Source organism: Ictalurus furcatus, chromosome 9 (assembly GCF_023375685.1).
Source record: "Ictalurus furcatus strain D&B chromosome 9, Billie_1.0, whole genome shotgun sequence".
In the NCBI taxonomy this organism is placed as follows: domain Eukaryota; kingdom Metazoa; phylum Chordata; class Actinopteri; order Siluriformes; family Ictaluridae; genus Ictalurus; species Ictalurus furcatus.
In genome coordinates, this window is record NC_071263.1 from 22,050,586 (window position 1) to 22,064,034 (window position 13,449).

General features: G+C 40.5%; 1 protein-coding gene across 2 annotated transcripts in view; it reads right to left on the reverse strand.

Moving 5' to 3' along the window:
* Window positions 1–2,544: 2,544 nt before the first annotated feature.
* eipr1 (EARP complex and GARP complex interacting protein 1) overlaps window positions 2,545–13,449 on the reverse strand; it is a 39,816-nt gene continuing 28,911 nt past the window's right edge. For both annotated transcript variants that reach the window (XM_053632160.1, XM_053632161.1), the window contains 3 exons: window positions 7,473–7,640; window positions 4,921–5,088; window positions 2,545–3,834 (listed from right to left, as the gene is read on the reverse strand). In XM_053632160.1, the coding sequence (XP_053488135.1) occupies window positions 3,660–3,834; window positions 4,921–5,088; window positions 7,473–7,640 (511 nt within the window). In that variant the 3' untranslated portion in view covers window positions 2,545–3,659. The remainder of the gene's footprint in view (window positions 3,835–4,920; window positions 5,089–7,472; window positions 7,641–13,449) is intronic.

Below are 13,449 nucleotides of genomic sequence, written 5' to 3' on the forward strand. Positions count from 1 at the left end.
TTACATACATTCATGTACCTTGTAATGTGCTCTAGAGATAAATTCTTGTGCTAGCTAGGACCGTCCTGAGCCGAGCTACTGACGTTTCCGTAAACAGCACAAAGATGGCCGTTGTGGTTAAACCAAGTAAAATCATAATTTTAAAAACCCTATCAGTTTTGGAATGCCAATACAAAGAAGTAATTTTAATTTTAGAAAAATTTTAAACGGTCAAGCAACCAACTTTACAATTATTGGACCACTTGGGATGGAATTGCCAATCTTAATTTTGTCACTTCTGGGAAAATTATTAACATTTTTGGATGATTCATTCCTGTGCTAGTCTTGTGATCGTCCAATTAAATGCTTTCTAGAATGTTTGTGCTGCACCCCCAGGGGCAGGTCTTGCTCTACAGCAGCAGCTCATTAGCAGAAAACATGGATTATTGGGCATTTTTGGCTATGTATCTTCCTGCACACTATTCCATTTTCCAACCATCCCTTGGTTGAGAATTAACATTTGGAGGGGCTTTTTCTGTCCAATTTTTTTTTTTTTTTTTTTTAAAAAAAAGGTATTAGTGCAAGTTCACTAGTTATGTAAGGTACTTTTCAGAGGAGTGTTTTACCGGAGTGGGGCTGTTCAGTGTCTTGGTACCTCAGAATGATCGAGAAAACAATTCCATCTTTGTACACCATCAGGGCTTCTCAATCATTTTATCAAGCAGCTTAATATTATAAATTAATTATAAGCCTTCCATTCAGATATGTCAGATGCCTCCCGATGATGACCCCTGCGGCTCTAGATCACATATCATGTGGCACCACTGACGATCGACCTTGGCGCAAGCATGTACAGTATGGCAGATCTCCAAAAACACACAGCATCTTTTATTAAAGTCGACAGGCATGGGTGAAGGTGGCAGTGGGAAAAAATGCTCTTGTTATAAACTGTTCGCTGTGCTTCAGATTTAGCTAGTTCACTAACCCACTGTCCAGTGGAGGTGTGATGAATCTCAAATGCTAATGCAAACCAGTCAAGCACTTCAACACACCATCATGTGACTTCCTGTTTCAAAAGCAAATGCGCCAACATACAGAATCAATTCGACTTAACACAGAAGTGGGAAGTCTGAACTTGGCAATGTTCAAGCTAGAGTCCCCTTTAAAAGGATTGAAACACCAAGACCAATTCTCTTTTTTTTTTTTTTTGCTGTACATTGAAGACATTTGTGTTTGAGATCAAAAGATGAATACGAGACGACAGATCAGAATTTCAGTTTTAATTTCGTCATATTTACATCTAGATGTGCTAAACAACTTAAAACATGGCATAAAAGTACAGGAACCGACAGTCATAAAGTAAATTAAAGTAAATAACATTTAACATTTGGTTGCATATCCCTTGCTTGCAATAACTGCATCAAGCCTGTGACCCACTGACATTAGCAAACTGTTGCGTTTTGCTTTTGTGTTGTTTTTCCAGGCTTGTACCGCAGCTTCTTTCAGCTGTTGTTGATTTTGGGGGGTTTCTCCCTTTCAGTCTCTTCTTCAGGAGGTGAAATGCTGCTCAACTGGATTAAGGTCTGGTGATTAATTTGGCCAGTCTAAAACCTTCCACTTTCCCCCCGATGAAGTCCTTTGTTGAGTTGGCAGTACTTTTTGGGTCATTGTCCTGCTGCATGATGAAGTTCCTCCCAATTAGATTAGATGCATTTCTATGCCTAACGCTTGTGCAATGGCTCTGATAGATTTTCCCTCTTTTCATAGCTTCCAAATGGATTGCATTTCTCCCATAGACACATCTCTGGACTTCATGTTTATTTATCCTTTTTAAGGCAAAACCTAGGGTTCAAGCCAAGAGTAAACATTCAGAGCTATTAATTCTTTAAACAATCAATTTAACAGGGCACACCTGGGCAGCAAGAAACAAACAGTCATGTGTTCCAATAGTTTTGCTCACTTGGAAAAAATGGGTTGGTTCAACAAAAGGTGCCATGTCCCAAGTTGTTCAATACATCTAGATGTAAACATGAGGAAATGAAAGCTGACATTCTAACCTATCGTCTAATATTATTATTATTATTATTATTTTTATCTCAGATCCAAGTGTCTTCAATATATAGCAAGTACGATATTGCTGTTCCAATACTTTCAGAGGGGACCGTATAAAGCGGAGAAAAAACATAGGCGCTTCTATGAATGCGTTCGTTTGTTAAAAATAAGATAACTAGCTAATTAATATTAGTAACCATCATGCATTTACCATTTAAAAACTCAATGTGTAACATGTCTATGTGAATAGAACTAAAGTAAATACTACTACAGTATAAACTCATGTCGACTCGAGTGATATTTTATTTACTGTTGACCTTATGGGCGGAAATAGTGATATGACGACATGTGCCGTACTTATTTGTTTTGTTGTTTGTTCGTTTATTAAACTGTTTGAAAATCTGCGATTGCTTCCGCCTCAACCTTGAAACGTGACACTGTCTATGAAGAAATGTATTGAAAATGCGATGAAGTGCATTAAAACAGCCACAAACACTGCCGAAGTATAAATTCTTGGCCTTTCAAATCCATTTTATTTGGAATGTACAGGGATAATCAGAACAATCAATTAAACCGTGCAGAACATTTGATACATTTGCAAAATAAATACGCTCACAAGAATTTAAACCGTTCATTGCAGGACATTAGACTGCAAAAAATGACATATTAGCTAGTGAAAACATCATGAATATAGTCAGATTTATGTAGTATTTCCTATTATAATAGGTATAAACCAAATATGATTATTAAACGTATTTTTAGACATTTTTACTCATTTAATGTTTGAAATTTTTTTCTTATTTTAATTTTAAGCATTTATTTCTAGAAAGAAGCAAAACCAATCAGAACAAGACAAATGTATAGCTTGAAATGAATAAAAGCTTCTGAAAACAGTCTGAATAATCTTACATGTGATAACAATATATTGTTGCTATCAAACAGTATATTTTTACTTGCTAAGATATCATTTTTTTCAGTACAGGTTTCAGACTGACAGCATTTCCAAACTTTAATATTATAAAGTCCCATCTCCCATTCATTCTTAACCCAGATAGAACCTTACAATATTACGGTCACGATTTATCGAGCTGTTAAATAACAAAATGTTACTTATTACAGAGCTGGTAAAATGCACCAAAAACGTCACGTTAACGCTTTTAAAGTTTGGATGCAGATTCATTTCTCATCTCTCTCCCTATAGCTGGAGTTGTGTGCTTGTGGTATGTAATGGAGAAGAGAAGTGAAGGCTAGAGGAGAGTAGCCCCGCTGTTCTCCCTAGCTGCACTTTCTACTCAGCAGTGGTGCCCGAGGCTGGGCGAGATAAAGCAAGCTTCTAACAGAACTAACAGAATAGATGCTGGCTATCAACTCGAGGGGCTTTTTCAAAGCCATATGCCACTCCATGCCCTCCAGCCTTCTCTCCTTCAAACAGCCTTGCAGCCATCACTCTACTCTCCAGGGCTGCCTCTAATTGGTAGTGTTAATAGCAGCCGTGTATTTTTAATGCAGATGTAGACCAACTTTCTTTCATTACTTTGCTCAGTGTTTAACATTCGTTTCACTCACGTCTCTCTTGCATTCAGCCGTCCGAAAAACGGTTTTCATTCTCGCTCACCGCTTTAGTCATGCTACAGTAAGATGCGGTATTTCAGAGCCCTGGGCACTCTGTTAATCACAAGCCTCCCATCGTAACTGAGCGAAGCGAAGAGCCAGGGATCGGCTGAAGACCACTCTGCCGCATACACGCTGTCCTCGTGCTCCTCATATGTAGCAATGATGCTGTCCTGTAGTGGTTCTTTGCTCCTGCACAAACCAAACAGAAGTTCAGTTGCACCTGGTCGCATATGCACTCGGTTATTATCATAACCCCTTCTATACATAAGCAGCACAAATCATGCTTTTTGGGAAACTGGGCAACGTACAAGACAAAGCAGCACCAATTAAAGCAGGAACGTATTAAAGTAATAGAGAAAGTCAAGCAGGGCGTAAAGCTAATTTATTAAATGTGTACAGTAATATTTTTCCTATTTATTGGAGTCATAGAGCTTTTTATTCTAACTCTCCACACATTTCTATTTTAATTAGCAATTAGATCCATGTTAACATTAATTACAGGACGACTTGTTTTTGAGATATTGAGGTTTGGAGTAAATTCATTCAATTGACCCACCAGTCAAATAGGCTAATATAACAATGATATGAACTTAATAATAAATAGAATAACTTTGATAATAATCTCTTGGAAGTGTGGTCCAATAGAAAACAAAAGCATGGGGCTCGGGTCACGGCTTTCTGGAAGACGAAAAAACAATGAGAAATTGATTATTATTACCATTTTTACTTTGGCAAGAAGCTTTTTCTGTTCCCCAGTCAACATAATTTCTCATCACTCCATCGGCTGATTTTGGCTAAACCCTGGTGAGTAAGTTCACAAGGCAAAAATCCAGTGTAACTGCTGCTAAAGACAGGTTTCAACTGTTTTACTGTACTGTAATGAAATCCTCATGTCATCCCCACACTCGATAGTACTATGCGACATAACCGCCCCCACATGATATTTTTGCCATATTGCCATTACTGTTATATCTCAGCTGTCAATGACATCAGAGAGTCTGAAGAAGTGTTCATTCACTCATTCACTCATTCATCACAGAGTACCATGCACACACAATCTATCTACCTGTATTTTTTTGGGGGGGGAGGTTGTTGGAAACCGGAGAACCCGAGAGAAATCCCATGTAAAACGCCCCACAGACAAACTCAGCATTGAACCCTGGAGCTGTGAGGCTGCACCACTGTGCCATTCACAGTACGATGACAAAACAAAAATCTGCCATATAGAGAAGGAAAAGGAGGGAACAGAAGTGAAACAGAGAGAGGGAAACACACTTTTCCTCATGATGATTCTCCTCACTGTCACTGAGGTCGTCGTCATCTACAAAGTGGCCAAAGGGCTCAGAGGAAATGGAAACCATGTTGGACAGGATCACTCTGCTGTCACTGCTGGCTGTAAGCAGCAGCTGGTCATGGGAGTGGTTATACCTCACGCTCCACACCCTAAAACAACAACAACAATAATAATAATAACAGCAATAACAAAAAAACATTAAATACTGCATACAGGAGTCCTGATTTACAAAAATCCCAAATAACAAATACTGATTTGTGGGGCGCTTGTAGCACTTTTAACACTGGGCATTGTCACAAAGCAGCTTTACAGAAATATATTCCGTATCTAAACTTGATAAATGTATAAATATATCCCTAATGATCAAGCCAGAGGCGATGGTGGCAAGGAAAACTCTGACACATGACGTTGAAACCTTGAGAGGAACCAAGGATTGTTTCGTATGTGCTAATTATATTCAATAGGCATTTTGTGATCGCATCTCAAAGAGAATTGTCACCAATACACTGATAAGCCATAACATTAAAACCACTGAGGGGCGACGTGAATAACATTGATTATGTCATTACAATGGCACCTGAAAGGGGTGTCATATATTACGCATTAAATGAACAATCAGTTCTTGAAGATGACGATGATGAAGATGTGTTATAAGCAGGAAAAATGGGCAAGCGTAAGGATCTGAGTGACTTTGACAAGGGCCAAATTGGGATGGCTAGACGACTGGGTCAGAGCATCTCCAAAACAGCAGGTCTTGTGGGGTGTTCCTGGTATGCAGTGGTTAGTACCCACAAATAGTGTTCCAAGGAAGGACAACCAGGGAATCGACAACAGGGTCATAGGCACCCAAAGGCTCACTGATGCACGTGGGGAGCGAAGGCTAGCCCGTCTGGTCCGATACAACAGAAGAGCTACTATAGCACAAATTGCTGAAAAAGTTAATGTTGGCTATGATAGAAAGGTGTCAGAACACTCTTCAGGAACAGAATGAATGGTTTGAGGAACATGACAGAGTTCAAGGAGTTGACTTGGCCTCCAAATTCTCCAGATCTCAACCCGATCCAGCATCTGTGGGATGTGCTGGACAAACAAATCCGATCCATGGAGGCCCCACCACACAACTTACAAGAATTAAAGGATCTGTATCTGGCATCAACATCTTGGTGCCAGATACAACAGCACACCTTCAGAGGTCTTGTGGAGTTCATGCCTTGATGGTTCAGAGCTGTTTTAGCAGCACAAGAGGGACCTACACAATATTAGGCAGGTGGTTTTAATGTTATGGCTGATTGATGTATGTGTAAAGTCAAGCACAACAACAATTACGGGCTGTGAGTTACTGAGACTACTTCTACAAAGCTTAATAAAATAAGGCTTTTATTTTGTCTCCAAATGGTGGAAAAAAGGTTTATACTCGGGTTTAGTAAAGCACATTGCTGGTGCTAAATGAATCTTTCTGTGTCATTTTGCGCTATTAGGCAGAAACATGCCAAATTACATATTCATTAAGGTGAACCTGCAAAGCATGTTATTTTGCTCTTGTGAGAGATACAATCCACTGTAGACTCGGCTAATAATTCATCGTGTACTGTATATATTTTTTTTTCTGGGATTTATCTCACATTTTACACACTCAAACGTTTAGTAAATTAAGACATGGATGTATTGCATTGTGAATGGTTTGCCTATAGAAACCCATTTTCATTGTTCTTTTAGAAACTTGGCTTCTCGCTTAATTCTGCTCTATCGAAAAACTGGCTACCTCCTAATTTCCTTCTCCTACTCCAATTTTCTCCTTGTTTTTCCACCTCGCTAACATTTTCTCTCTCTCTCTGTCTAAGCCTCAGGCATGGCTCAGGAGACGATCCCAGCCCCTCATAGAAGGGGATTGTTGGAGGATAACTTGGCTGTCGACAGCTAAATCTGGCTCAGTCAACCCTGCTCCTACAGTCTAACTAATCTGCTTCCGTCCCAAAATATTCCCTAATTCCTCCCTCCCAAAGCTCAGCCAAGGCCTCGCTGCCAACTGAACAAATGACAAAAAAGCGCAGGCGCGCTGCGGGTCTATAATTTCTTATCTAAATAGGATCAAAACTGGGTTGTTATTGATACAGTGGTGCTGTGTTTTCGAGAGATAGCATCCAATGTCTGACACTTTCTGGAGCGATTGGTGTGTGCGTGTGTGTGTGTGTGGCTGGCTGGCTGGCTGGCTGGGAATGTGAACTGGAATGGTAAATTACAAACTGCCTCATATACATGACCTCTAAACGAGACACGAAATACTGTTGCCGTTATGAAGCTAATTAAAATGTCAACACACACAAGACACAAAAAGCACATCCGAGGAAAAACAAAAACAAAACAAAACAAAAAAAACACAAGCTTTCAGTGTGAGTTGAGCTTACAAATCCGTGCGACAATCCTTTGTTTATACGGATGGTCATGCATGAGCTGAAATTCATCTGCTTTTGTACACAAAGGCGATGTTTATGTGTTTATTTCTATACTCTGCGTGTGTTTGTGTGCCGCTAACCAGTGGGAGTGCTCCTCCAGGGTTTTGACAGGCTCATTGATGTGCCTCACATCCCAGAATTTGACCTTACAGTCGTCCCCACAGCTGGCCAGGTAGTACTGCTTGTTGGGGTTGAAGTCCAAGTCTCGCACCAACTGCCCATGGGCATTCTCGATGCAGTAGATCTGACTGTGTGGGTGAGAGGAAAAAGAAGTTTCTATATAGTGATAATGAATGAGAGAGGAAAAACACAAGGAGGAAACAAATAAAAGAATTGAGAAAGAGAGAGAGATAGAGAGAGAGAGCGAGGGCTTACATAGATTTCCCATGAATCAAAAACCAGTCTGGCACTGTAGCTCTGAAGGCCAAACCTCCATCTCATGTCATAAAAATGTGACAAGCCATAAAGCTTCTTGCAGGCTGCTCTAGTCCTCATGCAAAGTGATGACTTCCCAGAGCAGAGCGTGTGTTCGGTTTGCAAGAACTTGTAAAAGCCACCGCATGTGTATGAACTCAGTCTAAAGGACCTTGGCTTCATTAGTATGGGCGACTGACAGGGGTGCCTGGGGTCCTTCAACATCTCTAGCCCACTGCACCCCTTTGCTCTTTCTGTCTCTGTTAGCCGGCTATCTCTCGTCCACTGATCTCATTATGCAATTAACATGCTAATTAAAAAGCTTATTAAAACTAGGGGTGAGGAAATTTGACCAGAGGGGAGCGTGGGGGCTTCAATTAGGTCAAGATTAAAGTCTCAATTCAAATCGTTCTGCGGGAGCCTGTGGTTGCCAAGCACAGGCAAAGGTTAAAACGTCCGGTCCCATTATGAGATGATGTATGAATATTAAGACATCAACAGAGTAGACTGAGGGGAAAAAAAAAAAAATGTCATCACTCATCATCTCATCTTCCTAAAAGGGAGAGCTTTCGATTTGTTGAAAAGTATCACGAACCAAAGCAGACGTATTCTAGATCACTACCGCCATGCAGAGGTAACGGTGGTGACCGTTAGCCTTTGGTTACAAACTCCTCCACCCCTAAAGGTCGAGGGGCAGTGGCTGCTAAAGCTAGCCAGAGAAATGGAGCAGGAAATTGGGTTAGCCTTGCCGCTCCAAAGTCTTCCACGCTTGCAAATCTGAAATTGGGACCCGACCAGGCAAATCCTGGGTTGAGCTGTGATTCAGGGACACACTCTGCAAAAAAAGCGACAGGGATCAGGCCTCGGGATATGACATGGTCCAGTCAGCAGAGCTCCCCCTCTGGTTTTTGTACACATAAGTTAAGCGGAGCCCCCCCTCCAGCACCAATCAGCTGGTGGTGGTGATGAAAAGACACGACTGAAGAGATCTGGTCATGTCCAGGACCTCTGTTGCCATGACAACAGCCCAGCATATGTGCACATACACACACGCACGCACGCACACGCACGCACAAAAAGCATTTCACACATCCATTAGAAATGAGGTGAGGAGGTAAAGGGTCTCTGCCTGCTTTAGCAGAAGGGGTAAAAGCTTGGTGTGGGTAGCACGTGCATTTTCAGAGCATGGCAAAATGCTTTCAAGGTTAGCAAGGTTTACAAAGGTAATGGAAGATCAGAGTGAGCCAAAGTCAGGAGGTCCAGAGGTGACCTCAATCTACCAACAAAAAAAAATACCTGACTGAAATATAGTAATCATAATCTTAAAGATAAGTAAGGATCATAAGTTTATTTATATTTTCAATAAACCTTTATGGAGAAATGACTGGACAGTTCATATGGAAAGTAGATAAGAAATGGAACAACACTACTATACGATTTTGGCATAATTAAATGTAATTATATCAGAGTGCTGTTGAATTTTCAAATCTTGCAAACGTGCAAGCCAAAGGAGTCAGCATGACAGTCTCCATGGAAAAGTCTTCAGGACAGAGGTGTTGAGGGAATGACTACATACTTATAGCTGCATTAATTGTAGCTGTATACTGAATAAAGAGTGTTTAAAAATGTCATCGCTGCCAAATTGCCGTGTTGTAAGAAAAATGAAACACTTTGAGACATGTTGTGGGAGGGCCGTTATCACACAGTGTTTTATTTCTTATTTGTATTACTTCCTGTGACATAAACATAACCGAAGAAGACTGCAGGTCTGTAGGTTTATTTTGAAGTAGTATGAAGCTATTTGCCACAAATTGTAAATGTAAATGCCGCCTCGTAGCTCCAGGGTCCCTGGTTCGATGTCTGGTCTGTGGGTTTCCTCTGGGTTCTCTGGTTTTCCTCCCAGGCATGTAGGCAGAATGCTAAATTGCCGCTAGATGTGCACCCTTTCATGTACTGGAGTCCGATCCCGGATGAATTCTCCCCCCTTCACCCCAGTGTTACTGGGATAGGCTTTGGATTCACCACGACCCTGACCATGATAAAGATGAATAAATGACGGATCTTGCAAACTCCTCACTGTACCTGCTATTGACAGAGCATACTTGGAACTACCGGCTCAGCTGGCAAAACGACGTGAATTTACAGACCTATGAAATGTTTACGTAGTCTTCTTGTGTCTTCATTTATACTATTTAAAAGTATTTCAGCCGTTTTTCTAAAGCATATTTCAAACGTCGAAAACGAGCATTTATATATCTTTCAAGCATCTGTATGAAACTTGTATGGATCGTTTTTTTTTTTTACGTATTTTGTATGAATCATTGTATGTATTTGTATGAAGCATTTGTGTGCACCTTGAGAAGAAGAACCACTATAGCCACAGAACGACTAGAAAAAACAACAACAGGGGAATTGCACACGTCTGGCACACGGCTCTTTAATTAGCCGAGTTCTTTTATTTGTCCTGCACACAAATGCGAATAATCACGTAGCGATCAGGCTGTAATCACGTCTCGCTTATCAGCCATCTCTGCAACTGCAATTTCACTAGCAGTTAGATGCTCTCTCTGTATCTCTTCACACACTCTCTATCTCTTCTGTCCTTTCCTGTCTCTCAGAAAGCTACACTGCAGCACATACCTCTGTTTCTGTTTGCATGAGATGCTGTGTGTAGTGTGGCATCAGAGCTGACAGCTAATGCACAGTGTTCACACAGTTGCAGGGTGGTGGTGAATATATGTGTGTGTGTGTGTGTGTGTGTGTGCGCATGCTCTAGCTCTCTCACACTGTGCCTCAGAGGTGCAAGCAGGGCTTCAGACTGATGAACAGACAGAACATCGACATGAAACACTGGCCTGATGTACAGCTCATTTCCTGTTTTCCTATAAAACCAGATAAATAATATGGTGCGTGTGCACATGGTGCAAGTGAGGCTGATGTTTAAATAGCCTTGAGAAAACACATGCTCGGGATTTTAAGTGTGATTATTGTCGTCCGTTCGCATGGAGCGAAATCATTTCCTAGCATGATTAGGCTGTAAAATCCAGGAAGGCTCACTGAACTCAGAAGTAGCCTTTCCACAGGAGACCAACAGCAGAGTTACTGACGCATTTATGTAATTACAGATTACGTCAGTCCTTAACAGCACAATGCTGGCTCTAGCTTCTCTACCAACAAACAACAGCTGTAATTGATCTTTGAATCCACTTTAATAAGTTTAATAAGATTGCTATTTTCTGCTTATTTTGCGCTCTGCTATCCTCCGCGTTGGTGTGAAGTATAGAGAGAGCTGACGTTTTTGACCAGGGCAGTGCTGTACTGACTCACACTCCACTTGACAAGCCAGCACAGACACTCTGGAGGATGTCTGATGGGCAGTGGAGCAGAAGAGAACCGCACTCTTACTGCTAGCACACAGCTGCTGAAAGAACTGGACGCATTGAGAGAACTGTATGTGTGTGTGTGTGTGTGTGTGTGTGTGTGTGTGTGTGTGTGTGTGTGTGTATGTGTGTGTGTGTTTTCAATCTCTTTCCAGCCCTATAGCCCATCTGTAAATCTGGAAATCCTTCTCTTCAGTACAGTTAGCTTCAGAATTATTGGCACCCCTCATGAAAAAGGAGCTAAAATTATTATTATTGTTTTAAATGATATTTTGAACACGTGTGTATGCTGTATGGTTTTAACACATTTTTTCCCCCAAATATAATAAATAGTGGATGAATTTTCTGCCAAATAATCGGCACCCCACAGTCTCTACTGTAACCTTTCCAGAAGAGAATAACAGCACTGAGCATCTCCCTATAATGTCTAACAACTGTTCCAGACTTTCAACCTTTCAATTATGACCCTATTTGTTATTTCCCCATGCTGATTGATGAGCGAGGGATGTGTCTAACCTCATATTTGGACAAAAAGGCAACATCATTTCTGGAGACTGAGAGCATTTTTGTAAATATCCTTTTAAGCAATCTATATAATTCATTTTGATTGATTGATTGCTTATTATTATTATTATTATTATTATTATTATTATTCTCAAACAGTTTTCAAACGCCCTGATACATAAAGAGTAAAAACACGATGGTGCATGCTGTGCATGAAAATAATCCATGATAGGGTGATGTGATATAACCCAAAGGTCTTATAGGATTTTCCCTGTACTATATAGAACATCTGCAAGACAAGTTAGTCCCTGTCATGACTTATGTAAGCACAGGTACGTTAAAGCAATCGTTCCCTCACCAGCCTCTCTTTCATTCCTTTCTTGAAGCTTGTCATGTTACCAAGAAACCAGAAAGTGTAAGGTCCTCTATCCTGAAGCCTCTTCCAAGGCGGAAAACCTACTGACTGTTACAAAGTGCTGACACAGAAGACTCCTTTAATAAATGTGAAATAAACCTCTCCTTATGGAAAGAACCATATTGCCATATCAACAATTTTTCTTTGTTAAATAATAAATTTTTAAACCTGTTTATTATTTGCCTTAAATTATGTAGACAAGTGATTGTGAATTAGTGGTTACTATAGAAACAATACTGTATTTATAGAAGCCCTAAGAGGCCATGCATTATTATAATTTTTTCCTTTCTTGTTATTACGACTTAATTTTCCCGTGATCTCTCTAGACCAAAACAGTTGTTTTCCCGTGATATCGACATGACATGTTTTGATTGTTCCGAAGGCACGGAAAGCTTAGCGCAATCCTGTAGCATCATGGACAAACAAATTCGTTTTTACTTTGATCAGGGACTCACTCAAGCCGAAACAGCTCTATGTCTGTCAGTGACTGACAACTTCCACATTAGTGTCCGATACGTGAGAAGGGGGACACCCCTTTCTATTAATGCGGAGATGAAGTCCATCTCTACAGCGAGAATTTATTAAATTCATGATGGTAAAGACGCCAATGTGCACGCATGCCAGTCCCGTTCACAAGGCGCGAGATCTTCTCGTGATAAAATTACATCGAGATCACGAGAAAACAAGAAGGGAAATAATAATAATAATATATAATAATAATGCATGGCCCCTTAAGGTTCTATATGTATTAATCATCACAGAATAAAACTTTTTTTCATGTGCTGTTTCTGTTATTTTGCCCAAACCCTGTATATTAACATATAAATTACGATGTCTATCCAACTTACTGTCCATAAACCTGTAGGGTTTTTTTGTTTACTTAGTCATTTTACGCAATATGTAAAAGAAAAACAAAAGCAGGCTGCTAATATAATTTACAATAGCATTTAGTGAATCCCTTGATACTCTTATAGCCTCACTTTTTTTATCCCTTTAATCTGTATTTCCTCTGCCATGCATCTCAGTGCAATTCTCATTTTCCTCCAACTCTCACTCCACTTCCGCTTCGTCTCGTATCTCTACTGTCCATCCCTCGCTATCTCTTCTAATCTCCTCTCCGTTCCTGCTGTTATCTCGTCCTCTCTCGCTCTCTTTCTCCTTCCCTGCTCTGCACTCTTCCTCCATCTTTCCTTCACTCAGCCTCTCAAGGTCTGGCTCTGTGTTATCCCAGGGATCAATAGTGCTGTGATTATTATTCTGGCTGTAGATCCCACACAGAGCCTCATTTCATTCCATCGCCCATCTGCTTCATATGATTCACTGCACCAGCCCTGCCTCACTAAG